The sequence below is a fragment of the Salvelinus sp. IW2-2015 genome, linkage group LG20 (genome assembly GCF_002910315.2).
Source record: "Salvelinus sp. IW2-2015 linkage group LG20, ASM291031v2, whole genome shotgun sequence".
In the NCBI taxonomy this organism is placed as follows: Eukaryota; Metazoa; Chordata; class Actinopteri; order Salmoniformes; family Salmonidae; genus Salvelinus; species Salvelinus sp. IW2-2015.
The window spans coordinates 69,343,749-69,359,527 of NC_036860.1; the positions used below are offsets into that span (position 1 = coordinate 69,343,749).

The 15,779-nt window shown below is 43.7% G+C and overlaps 1 protein-coding gene across 1 annotated transcript in view; it reads right to left on the minus strand.

The window, feature by feature from the left end:
* Positions 1-386: 386 nt before the first annotated feature.
* Positions 387-15,779, minus strand: part of LOC111980925 (protein FAM171A2) — a 75,129-nt gene continuing 59,736 nt past the window's right edge. The window contains exons 6-8 of the mRNA XM_024011982.2: positions 10,707-10,820; positions 5,518-5,644; positions 387-5,067 (exon numbers count right to left, since the gene is read on the minus strand). Coding sequence (XP_023867750.1) covers positions 3,402-5,067; positions 5,518-5,644; positions 10,707-10,820 — 1,907 coding nt within the window. The 3' untranslated portion in view covers positions 387-3,401. The remainder of the gene's footprint in view (positions 5,068-5,517; positions 5,645-10,706; positions 10,821-15,779) is intronic.

The window sequence follows — 15,779 nt, forward strand, 5'->3', positions numbered from 1 at the left end:
TTCTTCTCCCCAGTCTACCTTGTAGGAGAGGCCTATGCCACCTGGCGGATAACTATTGGCAGTGGCTCTCACTAGGCAAAACATTGTTCATGACCATGTATTGTGTTGTGTATAAATCTAGAATGTATCGTTCAAGTAATTTACTGACTAGTGTTTTTTAGTCCAGGGCCTAAAGAGCCACCCAGAGACATATCCYATAAAAATGAGTAACGCCTACAAATCCCGAGGTATAATTATATTTCATGAGAAATTGTGACATTACCATAGCCTATTGCTTTTTCTTCTTCAGAGTCAACTGAATGACATGAGGACAATAAATAAATAGAACAACTATTGTAAGTGAGCTGCTGATGCCAATCACACAGTACAAATTCCAAGCATGCAGATTACTTGTTAAATGCTTTAATTATTTGATTGTATATTAACATTATTAATAACAAGCAATAAAAGTTAGCAAAGATTTGCCTCAGAAATATAGATCTGAGAGGGAAAGGAGGTGGCATCAGTTTACCATAACAGCACATCATCCCTCTGGCTGTTGCCTTGGAGACAACAACTGCCCTTGTATAAGCACTCAAACAGTAGGCCTATAGGAATTATGATTAGCCAGGCATTCACATATATAAAAAGAACTGTGTAAAAAAGTAAACAAAAAAACCTTGCTCAAGTCATATTTATTCAGAACACAACACACCCCATTTACACCGTTTAACTTCTACCTGTGTTTCCAGCACTGACACCATTGTGTGGCAGGCTGTGATTTGTCAGAATTCACAGATGCTGCACTTGCTAATATGGGGAGTTTCATCAGTGGCTTGCCCTGCACTGACAGAGGTGGAGAGACTTGACACACCTTCAAAGCTCTGACTGCCTTGTTTATAGACATCAAACACCAGTATTATCCTTGACCTCAGAACAATTTCTGATGACAAATAAAATAAAAATAAACGCTCATTGAATTGAACACGCCACATAGACCACACAATTCAGTAGTGCCTCGTAGGGCCAATAGAACTATTCACGTTTTTGTGCCAACCTCATCCCTTAAATGACATAGGACGTTAACTTCATCCCAAAAACATACCCTGGACAAAAAAAATAAACAAACATAAAATCTATGAAATAGTCTAAGGAGATTCCATATCAGAGCTGAGCTGGTTTATTCACAGAGACAGGTGGCTCAATTCTGCAAACTTAAAGCATCAAACCATTTTGAAGGTGAGAGAAGAGGATTCTATGATGAACAAAACAAAACAAAAACACAACAGCACAAATGCTCATCAGAGGAGGAACATGCGTGTTTGTTGTGATCCTGAGTCTCAAACCACAGGGAAACCACTTCACATAATAGTATCACCCCAGTAAATCAAAACATGGCAAGTATCAAGCCTTAAAAAGAGACTTCCAAGGGTCATTCACATACATTAGAATGGAGAAAGGGGGGAAAGAGAGCGGTGACAGTGTTGTTATCAAATAAAAACACATGTGGGTTTACAGCATGGATTGTGACAATACAGGTTTGAAATCAAGAGGACCATTGCTGTGCATCTTAGGCAAGGTCCTAAACCTCATTTGCGTTATGCCGTGCTGTATATTAGTCCACAAGGCAACATGATAGAAGTTCAACTGGACTTTATGAACCTGATAGCGAGTGTTTGGCTTGATTGCCTTCAAATGACCCCTGGTCATGAAGGTTGAGTGCTGTTTGTTAAAAATCAAAGTCGATTAGCTAACAATAGCTTGACATTGTGTGCGACTCAATATCATGACCTGAAAATAATGAGCAAAACTTGTTACAGAGTATGTGTTAAACCCTTTGTTTAGCCAGTAGCTTTCTGAATGGTTGTACAATGTTTGTTACTGCTGGGTTTACATACCGATGCCTTGAATCCAAGCCATTATTTTTTATGCTAAATGAAGGCACTTAAAAGACTAATTGCTTGGTGTGATTTGTTGGACATTAACATTTTTAGGTCTGACAAAACCTGGACGGATTCCTGTCTTATTTATCTGAAGGCTAATAATTAGATGTTTTGAGAAGATGAGCCAGTGGAGATTACTGGCAATCTAATATGGCACAGTTTATGGGAACATTAGGTAATTGTGATTTCCACTCAGTCAACTCAGTGTCTTTTCCTTTCGCAACATCGTTCAAGTTTGCAATAATACCCAATTATTCCGTTTTTTAAGCTTTACATGTCTGTATCGTCCAATCCATGTCTGACTATAAATTGATACTGCAACGAAAGGTACAGACTTGTAATGATAAGATAACCAAAATGTTCTAGCAAACGTTGCTGTGATGCTCTAATTTGTTTCCAGCTACGTTGCATAATGAATATTTCAAATAATTTTGTCAGGTACATGCTTCCATTGATGTTAAATGTTACAAGTCAGCAGGTTTGCAAAGCAAGACAAAAATATGACTGTAACATATTCTGTCAGTAAGGAAAATGACAACCAAAACGGTTTGCATTATTCTCCAGGCTTCAGTGATAGTAACGTGGAGGTGGTTTTCTGCCGTTATCTCCAAGGAACTTTTACAGTACAAAATGAAACAACAACATCGTTGTAAACCCTGGGTTTTAGGACTTACTTATTAGGATTTCACAATCAAAACAGCAACCTTTTCCCCAATGTTTAATACATCGATCTGTCTCAATGACATTAAGTACCACTCAGTCATAAAAAGAAGGCCATCTGATCTGTTAAAAAGAAAACAAGAGTAAAGAGTGAAACAACAATACTAATTAATTCCACTATGTCCATCAGTTCTGGCCAGACAGTCTTGATTTTCCATAGGAATCAAATGTTTCTGTTTGGCCAGCTGACGTCTCCCAAACGGTCTGTAAAAATTACTTGAGGTTAATGCTAAGGTAACAGGAAAATCTGATAGGTAACGTTTCCAAGCAATTCTACTAACAGCACAGCGGAGAAAAACATTGTTGAGCATTTCTCAAGAATCTCAGAATACCAACCAGTCAGAGGAACTCTCCCACTTGTTCCTGTGGGCAAACAAACACCATCCACATGCTTAGGGATCATGATTTTGGTAATAAATACATCCACAGCCATGTGAAACTTCTAGAGATACGGATATAGCTACTGGTCTCAGTGACATTTTTAGAGATGCAGATATAGCTACTAATCTCTGTGATGACTACAAGCCAAAGTGGGACTACAAAACACCTGGTCCTTTCACAATTCATGTGACAATTGTGCTTGTTTGATTTCCTTTCTCATTTCATAATCTCTTTCACACACGTCTTTCTCTTTGTACTCCAAGACAGACCTCTCACATTCACTGCTCTTCTTTCTTCTTCCTGGCGTTCCTTGACACAGTGGTTCTTCTCCCCCTGTTCTCTTGTAGCTCAATGTTCCCTGAGAGCCCAAGGTCTACCTTACTTCCATACCATGAGGGGTCTCTCCTCGCGCTTCTGCCAGGGACTCTTCTTGTTCCCCTCCTCGTCTTTATCATCGGCATCCTCCCCGTCCTCGGGGCTGGTGGCTGAGTCCCTGCGTGTCACCTCACCGGTGGAGGTAGTGGTGGTACTGCTCCGGGCGCTGTTATCCCGGCTGCGGCCCTTCCGAGGGAACGTGCCACCGCGGGTGGTCGTCTCTGGGGCCTCGTCCAGCAGCGGTCCCAGAGAATTGTCCTCTGGAGAGTACATGGCAGCGTGGCTCTCGCTGCTGCTGCTGGGGGGGTCTGTGTTGTCGATGCAGGGGAGTTTAGTATAGGTCTTCCCTGCGTGACCTTTCCTCTCAGACGCCGCTGCAGCCTCTTTTGCTTCCTTGGCCTTCCTCTCCTCCTTTCCCTTCCGCTGCTTTATGTTGGCTTCACGAGCGACGTCTACCCTGTTGTCATGATGACTCCCCGTGGCTCCTCCACCTCCCCCTCCTCCAGGGATGCTGAGAGATTCTCCCCCCAGCTCGATGTAGGAGTGACGAACCAGGGAATTGGAGCGACCGTCCAGGGAGACGAACCAGGCCCGGGGTTGCGGCTTCACCCCCAGCTCAAGAAGCTTCTTCTCCGTCAGCGCCTGCAGCTCTCCGTTCATCTGAGAAATGGTGTTGTCGTTGAACAGGACCGGGATGCGGACTGGAGCCGCGTTAGGGTCCGAGGCCCAGTTAGAGTGTCCCTCTGAGTCCTCCCTCTGCTGGCCTGGTTCTTCCCCTTCCTCATCCTCCTGTTGATGATTCTGTTGTTGCTGGTTCTGTTGTTTCTGCTGCTGGTTCTGGTGTACCTGTCCCTGCTGCCTGGGAAGGGTCATGCTAACCTGGATTCCCTCCATGTCATGCTGCATCTGTTGCTGCCTCTCCAGGGCCTGCTCCACCGCCGACAGGTCCGACGACAGGCGCATGTAGTGGGCCGGGATGACCAGCGTGGGCACCACACTCCGGTACATGCTCTCCTTCATCTGGTCCATGGAGTGGCAGAAAATGAGCTGGCCGGGCTGGGTGTTTAGAGAGTTGGGCCTGGCTAGGAGGTCCCCGGTCTGGGACGCTGAGTACTCTGGGGGCAGGCCAGAGTACTCCTGGTAGTGCCCAGCGAAGGGAGGCAGTAAAGGTGGTGGAGATGGTGGATCTGAGGAGTAACCCTGGTTGTCGTTGGCATTGTGATTTTGGTGGTTGTGGCGATTTCCAGGATCATGGGTATTATCCTCCGCTGAGCTGAAGCTGCGGGTGTCGTTGCGGAGCAGCAGCTGAGGATCCAAGTTGTTAGTGTTAGTAGAGCGTGTTGTCACCTTCATGGGAAAACTCTCCCCACCGCCACGCCTGGTGATATTGTCCGTGTTCACCTTGGCGTGGCGCTTGGCCTTTCCTGGGGGCGTGTGCCGGAAGAAATCCTCCCTGGAGCTGTGGAGATCCCGGGTGGAGGACAGGTCTGATTTGAGGGCGTCTGGGTCACCCCCGGTGGAGGACGCTGTGTCGATGTGGATGTGGCCTGAGCTGATGAGGTTGAGGTGGGACATGGAGGTGCATTGATCTCTCTTGGAGCCGTCCAGGCCGGAGGACACATGCATCTTGCCGTGACGGTACTGTTGCCGCGGTTTCAGACATCTCCGCCTTAAACAAAACATAACAGAGAAGGGTAAAGGGAGAATGCAACCAAACACACATTTTAACACCCCGTAGACAGGAAATGAAACAACAAATAGAGTCCTGGAGTATCCCGGATTGGTTATTTTTTTCTTTTACATTTTTGACCCAGCCCAGTAATAACACCACTGATTCAACTAAGCAAGTGCTTGACATGGTTCAATTCCATTTAAATTCCAGTCAATTCAGAAAGTAGTTCCATATTCCTTGTTGAAAAGCATTGAAGAGAATTGGCATTGGAACTTCAGTGTACTTCCTGGATTGACTGGAATTTAAATGGAATTTACCCTAAACCTGGTGATTGACGACTCGTTGAGCAGCTAGTTCAAAACTAGTGCTGGGTTGGAACAAAAATGTGCTACACTGGGATTGACTACTCCAGGACCTGAGTTGAGACACGCTGGGCCTGATACCAACCTGCAGTAGTAGAGCAGCAGACAGAGCAGCACCAGCACCAGCAGAGCCAGGGAGCCCAGGATGGTCAGGAGGAAGACGGTGTGGTAGGTGGTGATGTCTCGCAGGCCCGTGGGGTTTAAAGCTGAGCCTGCAACATAGGGGTACATCGTAAAACATTTCCTGTCATTTTTATAGTAAATTACTGGCAGCACAGTAGCCTGTAGGTTACTGTAAATCTATAGTAAAATACAGGCAGCACAGAAGCCAGTAAATTACTGTACATTTCCAGGACCTTTACTGAAACACACATTTACAAAATATTACTGTAACACTTGACTACAGCTACATGCTGTATTTCCCGAATATACAGTGCATTACTGGAAGCATAGTAGTTAGTAAACTGTTGCACATTTACAGTGCAGGCAGCTAGCGCCAACGATGGGCAATATTTCTGTTAGGTATTTCACTAGTTTCAATACCTATTTAGTCATTTGTATTTCACTGGCCTGAAGTACAATTCATGTATTTTGTAACAGTTTAATTATAATACATGTATTTTGTATTTTCTAATACAAAAATAAACGTGCAAGTAGCCCGCTTAACGACAACACCATTCTCGTTTAATGCACTCACTGTAAGTCACTCTAGATAAGAGTGAATTACCAAAATGTAAATGTAAAAATGAACAGTTGCAAAGCACACTGCAGGCATTATTCTAATAAGCTTCTCCCCCAAACAAGGCCACATTTGATAAAAATACAAATAGTTTGAGGGCAGAGCTCACGAGAATAATACCCAGCAGTGTGCTTTGCAAGTGTTCATTTTTAAATGGATATTTTGGTCATTTAGCAGACACTCTTGTCCAGAGCAACTTACAGTCAGTGCATTAACTAAGGTTGATAAAAACACAGTCATAGCAAGTAAACCGTTTCTGTCACTGTTACTGAGAATGTTGTTGTAGTTACGGATACATTGGTCTTCTATTTGTAACAAGATACCTTTTGATGTATCTTTTCCCACCTCTGGTTAGTGCCAATATTACGTTACTGTAATATTCACAGTAACTTGCTACCAGATTCTTGTGAGTTACTGTAATATCAGTGCAACGATACAGTACAATACCGTAAGAAAGTAAATGCTACTGTACTCGTAAAATTGGTATTTTACTGTAATTACATGGGATTGGTGCAAGCAGGTTGGCTGCTAGGTATGTGTATATTACAGCATATTTATGAATATTTTGTGTTTCATATCACTTGCACTTCTTGAGGCCTAAACAAAGGCTTCCAAACTGTCCGTGATTAAAGTAGTGATGGGGATACTAAGCTTCTTGAAGCATTGAGGCTTTCCAGACAATTCTGTCAAAAACAGGTTCATTGTTCACGGCTTTGATCAACACAGCGTACACTAGTGGCACCTGCTGGTCAAAATAATCCAGAACAGCCAAATTATATAGACGACGTCTTCAACCAAAACAGGTGGCTGTTCGACAAAATGAAGCTTCTGACGTCATTGATCACGTGCTTCTGATAAAGAGATACAGGCTGACTGTGATACTGATTAGTGATTTCGACGCATGTATTGAAGCGTCGGTATCAAACATAACATCGCTAGATTACAGGGCAAAACAGACTTGGCAAAACACTCAAACAGTAAAGGTTTAAGACTTGCCACTCTGACCTGTCCCTATACACATTACATTGTTAGGGCACTACTTCCACACATTAGTTCAATTGGTACAGCAGTCTTACAAACAGGTGCAAAAATATAGCTACTTACAAGGCATGCCTCGAAATATGTTAATGAGCCAAATATTCTTCCCCTCCCACAGCATTTTTCCACAGTGCACCATCATTTACAGAATGTTGCAGTAAATATATATATAATATATTAATATGTATTAAAACAGCAATACAATACTTTATTGTTAAATTGTATTGTAATAAAGTTACAGAAACAGTGAATATGTAATTATATATTACAGCGTAACAATGAATAATTGGTGCATTATATCACTTGCAGAGGCCTTAAAAGACTTCTAAACTAGCAGTGACTACAGAGCAAAACTGATCTAAAGGACATAGCTAAACAATCAACCATTAAAGGTTTGAGATATAATATTTGACTAAAGCATAATAATTTCAAACCTTGCTGACATTTGTATACAATCACATATCTTGCTCTATTATCTGTGGGAATACTTTGGAACAGATTTCCAAAATGAAAAATGTATTTTTTTGCTCAGAAAACTTGGGAGTCCAAATAAAATCACCTGCGGCCCGCTAGTTTGGGAACCCCGTCTTAATCCTTGTGTGGTGTTCATGTTTTTGTTTTTCACCCAGTGTTCGCTGGTCTGATGGACCCACACCATTATTGGGATTTTAAAACAATACAGCCATAAGAATTTACATAAAAATATTTCATACTTACATGTTGACTTATATCAATTGCAAGCACTATAGACAGCATACATGGTTAATATTTGCCATTTACCTCTGCTGGATCACATTTATCAATAAAAGCTCTGTTCGTTTGTTTGATAAAATGTGATTTTTGTAAACAAAAATCAATTATAATCAAGAAATGGGTGGAATAAATCATGTTAATCTTGAACAAATGATAAAACAAGGCTTTCATCACTATTGATGTTTATTGCTTTGAAATGAACAAATTGAAAGCACACATTTTACAGAAATGATAAATGAGCCCCATTGAACACAAATTAAGGCCGGTCTACACACCACATGGGGGACAGAGTTTTACTGTGTGTGCTGCAAATGTATTTATTGGACTTCATGCATTTGTACTGTGTCTTCTTGTCCTTCTTGGGTCCACACACATCGCAGCGCTTCTTCCTGTGTTGCTACCGGCTGCAATCTAGAATGATGAAAACACTCAGCTCAGGAATTTTACTAACATCTCACTCACTCACACACATGTATATAGTTACAGCAGGCCAAGGTAGGAGAGTCAGGCACACACACGTGCAACAACATCACTCACACTTACTTCTGGTATTGGAGTTGTTGGTTCTGTTGGTCGGGCGGATGGGGCACCAGCATCCTCCTCCTGAATCCTCCTCACGATGGCTGCAGAAGATGGGGTCCCTTGGATTGGTTGGCTCCTCTGGATTTGAGGTCTTTACCAACGCCTTGCCCAGCTCCCCGAGAAAGAGCCGTCTCCTCTGGAGCTTCCCTCTGTCCCAATCTGGGTTCAATGCCATCCAGGTAACAAACGCGTTGTATGCCGAGATGTCAAATATGTTGAAGAATATCACAGGTGGCCAGTGTAGGGTTCTTCTTTTGCAGCTGTAGCCAGTCACCAGCTTGTCTAAATTGTCCATCACTCCTTTTGTGGCATTGTAATCCATTATGATTTCTGGTTTTAGATGTTCGTGGCCATAGATTCTCCCATCCCTATGCAGTGTACTCATGAGTACAACATTTTTTGCCTTTCTTTGGCATGCCTTTCTTTGGCATGCCTTTCTTTGGCATGCCTTTCTTTGGCATGCCTTTCTTTGGCACTAGGGACGTGTCAGCCCGTGAACACAAACTTAGAGGCATTGATAGGCCTGTTCCATGTATTCAACAGCTGAGGTGGGAGCTCTGGCTTGTTTTTTCGTACTGTTCCTACCATCGTCAGCTTCCTCTTGAGGAGCTCCCTCCAAATTAGTGCAGTCCAGTATGATTTTCTGGATGGTGTCTGGGATGAACAGTTCAAAATAAGACTTTATGTCTTGCATATGAGTAACCGCCATCTGCGTCAGCCCTGGTTGCATCCTTATCACAGTGGCAGCCATGCGGGGTGGCTCATTCCTTGGGCAAGAAAACTATTACATTTCACAATTTTTTGACATCTGTGTATTTTCCCTATGCAGGCTGCTGATGAGCTGGTAGGTGAAGGGCTGGTCTTGGGGCTGGCTGAGGGTCAATCTCATCCTCTTCTTCCAACTCACTGTCAGAATCCGAATTGACAGAGACATGCTCCTCATATTCTGAAAATTCTTCATCTTCCAAAGTGGAAGACGCTCCTTCCACCCTAGCTTCTCTCTCTGCAAAAATAATTTCTAAGGCCTTCTGAGCAGAGATTCTTTTTGTCATTTTGATTGATTGTGGTAAGGAGCCACACGTATAAAACTATTTATTTGTTGTGTCCCTCCCCCAATTTGCACCTGGCTGTGGTAGAGTGTGGGAAAATACAGATTTCTTTACAATGTATCGAAATAACGTATTGTAATAACATTGTGCAGGTTCCCACAATATTTCACACACTACAAAGGGTAAGGAGAGCAAGAAAAGTGGGACACAGGCAAACAGGTTCTTGGTGCTATGTTGAAACAGCAGGCCCCGGGAGGAGGAAGACAGAGTGAAGGCACACAGCAAACCTTTTGTTGAATTTGTACTTGTTTTCAAACACCACACAAGGGTTAAGGGAACCAAGATGACAGTGGGGCTATAGAACAAATGTCAGACTGATGCAGTCCCGAGCATTGTTGACATAGTCTGGGACGGGCAAAAACTACAAAATACAATTACAAAATACCATAAAAATCAATGTATCAAAATAAATGATGAAATACTTGTATTTTGTCATGTATTTCATTAAAATATGTATTTTAAAATAAGAAAATTAATTTGGAAGTAGCTGGCCCGAACAGCAACAACATTCTCAGTAATGGTTACAGAAACGTTTTAAATTGCTATGACTGTGATATGTTGTTTATCTACATTAGTTGAATGCACTGACTGTAAGTCACTCCGGATAAGAGTGTCTGCTAAATGACCAAAATGTATATGTGATAACGATCATAGTATAATGAAATGCAAAGCACACTGGGTATTATTATTATTATTGTTTCGGGAACAGAGCTTATTAGAATAACGCTCAGCATGCTTTGCAATTGTTCATTTTTACATATACATTTTGTCATTTAGCAGATGCTCTTATCACACTATAGTGCCATCAGGCTTCCGATACCAATGTAGGGTGAAAGGGAGCCACAAAATTGTGAACAGCTATACAAAATGGTATAGAAAAGTCTTTTGAAAATGCAAATTACAGCTCTCGAAAGTATCTTTCTACAAAATATATTGAGAGTGTAATTCAGCCCAGTGTAATACAAAATGTCAAAATACTCAGAAGTAATTTAAATACATATTTCAAATAGATGTAACAGAAATACTGTCCATCTCTGGACATAGTTACCGTACCTGTGGTTGAGGGAAAGGCAGCCAGCCAGTATCCTAGCTGGTTGGCCACAAAACTCCATGTCAGCTGTGCTCCTTCTTTCTTGATGTATCCGGTTCCTTTCCTGACCCAGAGTCCTGTTGAAGTAAAAGTCAACATGAGGACAGAATTAGTTAAGAGTAGAGTTGGAATTACATTAAACATTGTATGTCAACTTCCTTAACAATTTCAGAGATGTGTGTGTAGATTTCCATTAAGATCCTTACCAATCCAAAATATATTTCTAAAACTGAAAATTTATATTTTTTGTGAGTATCCTTGCTCTGCACTAACAATAGTGATTTCCAACCTATTTTTTGCTTTTTTGCCAATGCTTGCTCAAAATCCCTGTACACAATCATTTCAAGGATAATCAGTACATTATTTTAAATCCTGGAGTGAGCAGATGGAAGAGCTCCATAGTTACTGTACTGAACGTGTGCTGTGAATCTATCGCTCTACATTATAAGGCCAGGCGGTGTTATGCATTCATATCCAGTGATGTCTAGCTTGACGGGATAGAACATACAAATGATGAGCGAATAACGTGATTCAGGGAAGGAAGACAGCTTTGAGTCCGGGCGGATGCTTTCCGACCCGAACCACAATAATGAAAGAGCAATAAAAAAAGGAAAAAAGAAGAGAACAAAAAAATGACAAAACAAATAAAAACTTGGCCACAAAAAAAAAGACAAAAAAAAGAAGACATTTCCCATGATGCCAGGTGCCCTGAGGAGAGGGTCAGGATTCGGTAGCTTAATCTGTTTTGACAGGGTGACCTTGGCCCACAGTACACCCAAGGTCCCCCTTCTACATCATCCTCCCTCGCCTAAAATAGTCATTCTCGTTAGCATTTTCACTTTGCAGAAAACAGAAACGCAGAGGCAGGTTACGATTAGGCCTACATGTTACTTATGCAAGTGTCCTGAATGATTTGAACACATTTGTAGGGGAGAATGGAAACAGTGGCCTAAAACAAAAAATGTCAAGCTTACAGTAAGATATAGCTTATGATTAATAACATATTTGAAAAAAATAAACGTAACATTGCCTTTCAATTCGAATAAGCAATATGACTATAACTTTAAATAACTATTAGATCAATATCTGTTTCCCTTAAGACTACAAACATTTGCTGGACTCCTCTTTTAGTGCTAATAACAGAGGCAAGGGAAGTCTGTGAATATACTGCCTTTGTCATCATAGCAGCAATACAACCAGGGCCTGGATTAATCAAAAGTGTTTATCTAGGATCAGGTCATCTTATTCATTATGATCTAAAAGTCAAAACTGATCTTAGATCGGCACTTCTGACGCTTTGTGAATACAGGCCCAGGCATGAAAATCCATTAGGGCTCTATCTATTAGTCATTTACATTTACATACATTTAAGTCATTTAGCAGACGCTCTTATCCAGAGCGACTTACAAATTGGTGCATTCACCTTATGATATCCAGTGGAACAACCACTTTACAATAGTGCATCTAACTCTTTTAAGGGGGGGGGGGTTAGAAGGATTACTTTATCCTATCCTAGTATTCCTTAAAGAGGTGGGGTTTCAGGTGTCTCCGGAAGGTGGTGATTGACTCCGCTGACCTGGCGTCGTGAGGGAGTTTGTTCCACCATTGGGGTGCCAAGACAGCGAACGTTTTGACTGGGCTGAGCGGGAACTGTACTTCTCACGAGGTAGGGAGGCGAGCAGGCCAGAGGTGGATGAACGCAGTGCCCTTGTTTGGGTGTAGGGCCTGATCAGAGCCTGAAGGTACGGAGGTGCCATTCCCCTCACAGCTCCGTAGGCAAGCACATGGTCTTGTAACGGATGCGAGCTTCAACTGGAAGCCAGTGGAGGAGCGGAGGAGCGGGGTGACGTGAGAGAACTTGGGAAAGTTGAACACCAGACGGGCTGCGGCGTTCTGGATGAGTTGTAGGGTTTTATGGCACAGGCAGGGAGCCCAGCCACAGCGAGTTGCAGTAATCCAGACGGGAGATGACAAGTGCCTGGATTAGGACCTGCGCCGCTTCCTGCGTGAGGCAGGGTCGTACTCTGCGAATGTTGTAGAGCATGAACCTACAGGAACGGGTCACGCCTTGATGTTAGTTGAGAACGACAGGGTGTTGTCCAGGATCCCGCCAAGGTTCTTAGCACTCTGGGAGGAGGACACAATGGAGTTGTCAACCGTGATGGCGAGATCATGGAACGGGCAGTCCTTCCCCGGGAGGAAGAGCAGCTCCGTCTTGCCGAGGTTCAGCTTGAGGTGGTGATCCGTCATCCACACTGATATGTCTGCCAGACATGCAGAGATGCGATTCACCACCTGGTTATCAGAGGGGGAAAGGAGAAGATTAATTGGTGTGCGTCTGCATAGCAATGATAGGAGAGACCATGTGAGGATATGAGAGCCAAGTGACTTGGTGTATAGCGAGAATAGGAGGGGCCTAGAACAGAGCCCTGGGGGACACCAGTGGTGAGAGCCACGTGGTGCGGAGACAGATTCTCGCCACGCCACCTGGTAGGAGCGACCTGTCAGGTAGGACGCAATCCAAGCGTGGGCCGCGCGGAGATGCCCAGCTCGGAGAGGGTGGAGAGGAGGATCTGATGGTTCACAGTATCAAAGGCAGCCGATAGGTCTAGAAGGATGAGAGCAGAGGAGAGAGAGTTAGCTTTAGCAGTGCGGAGCGCCTCCGTGACACAGAGAAGAGCAGTCTCAGTTGAATGACTAGTCTTGAAACCTGACTGATTTGGATCAAGAAGGTCATTCTGAGAGAGATAGCAGGAGAGCTGGCCAAGGACGGCACGTTCAAGAGTTTTGGAGAGAAAAGAAAGAAGGGATACTGGTCTGTAGTTGTTGACATCGGAGGGATCGAGTGTAGGTTTTTTCAGAGGGGTGCAACTCTCGCTCTCTTGAAGACGGAAGGGACGTAGCCAGCGGTCAAGGATGAGTTGATGAGCGAGGTGAGGTAAGGAGAAGGTCTCCGGAAATGGTCTGGAGAAGAGAGGAGGGGATAGGGTCAAGCGGGCAGGTTGTTGGCGGCCGGCCGTCACAAGACGCGATTTTCATCTGGAGAGAGAGGGGAGAAAGAGGTCAAAGCACAGGGTAGGCAGTGTGAGCAGAACCAGCGGTGTCGTTTGACTTAGCAAACGAGGATCGGATGTCGTCGACCTTCTTTTCAAAATGGTTGACGAAGTCATCAGCAGAGAGGGAGGAGGGGGAGGAGGATTCAGGAGGGAGGAGAAGGTGGCAAAGAGCTTCCTAGGGTTAGAGGCAGATGCTTGGAATTTAGAGTGGTAGAAATTGGCTTTAGCAGCAGAGACAGAAGAGGAGAATGTAGAGAGGAGGGAGTGAAAGGATGCCAGGTCCGCAGGGAGGCGAGTTTTCCTCCATTTCCGCTCGGCTGCCCGGAGTCATGTCTGACATCTCTGCTGCCCATTGGCTACAGCTATTATTAGACATTAATAGAGGATCTGGCATCCACCACCTCAAACATTGAACCACCTGAGAAGTCAACCTAGGACTTCTAGGCTACACTTTTGAGCCAAGCTCTAATTAACACATCCAAAGTGGTGTGAATAGAAACACACTTGGCTAAAATGGTATATTCAAAAATCGTCTAAACTAGGGGTAGAAGGGAGGTGAGAGTAAATTGAAGTGTGATTGTGTGTCATGCCAGTTCACTTATCTCTAGGAAGTGCCCGACCATGGATGTAGTGTTAAATGTCGACCACTAGGGGTCATCATGCACACAGACGAACAGTAGTAGGGGCTTTTGTTAATCTCCTCATCATAAGGCAGGGGGATTTCCAAACCACCCCCCCACTACCCCCTGACAGAGTATGTGCATTATACAGCCTCTGCTCGTCTTTCTGCTGAGTCTGTGTGTGTGTGATCCGTCTCCAAAACAAACACAGACTCATATCCTTTCCTCTGTCTCAGCTGAGTCAGGAGAGATAATGGAGCCTCTGATCTAGAGTCTCCTGGGCTATATGGAACAAGAAACACTGTCGTCCTTCTTCCTCCTCCTTTCCCTTTTAAAGACGCCTTGAAGGAGGAGGATGGGAGGAGATCACATAGGAGTGGTCATCAAGGACAGAGAGAGAGAGAGTGAGAAAGAGAGAATATTCCTCTTGACTGACGAAGGGGTCATGTTCAACTTTGATTCAACTTTTTGGACTCATCATCACACTGTTCTCTTGTACTTGTGCAAATATGCAAATGGTTATGCACAGACTGTACGCACACCCACATATGCACAAACTTGTGATTCAGTCCAAAACAAATCAATTTCTCTCTTCAGTGGCAGCTCACCCTGGCCATCCACCCACACCCAATATCCACCCATGCTCCATATTTCCCTCAAACATCTAATTTCATCTCAGTCGCAATCCTGACTGACAGTCAGCAGCCTTGTATTACAGCCCACTTAGCTCTCCCTTGATAGTCCTGTCATAGTGCCACAGTGTTCCAACAGCGTTCCACTGTACCCACCAATTAAAGGCTTACGCTGCAGCACCTGATTCTATTTGCTAGAGTGTTCCTGGCAGGTGTCCCCAACCTCCCCAAACATCTACAAAACTCATGGTGGATTTAAAGTCTTGCAAGTGTAACCTGGCACGCTGGAAGAGTGGAGTGTGTGTGTGCGTGTGTGTGTGTGTGAGTGAGAGAGAGAGAGAGAGAGGGAGAAAAATCTGGTGTCAAAGCTGACTCTGGAAGAGAGGCCCAGGCATCCAGATTTACAGTAACTCATAAATCTAGAGGAGCCCCTTGGGATACTAGACTAGAGGCCCATTTTTCTACTCAACACTGATCTAAAGCTGCACAGGAGTATATTTCATTGCTCTGTGTGGGATTCTACATGTCTCGTATTTGTTGACGTTGGGTGAACCTGCGATGTTACTTGATTTGTTTTGAGTAGAAACTTTCCGGTTTACTGCTTCTGCAGAGGTCAGGGAAAAGAAGAAGGTTATTTTGTTGGACTCAAGTTAAACTCATGACGGATACAAAAAATGATTTATGCCTAAATGCTGTCATCCAGAAGTTAACCAGCTTTTATGAATACA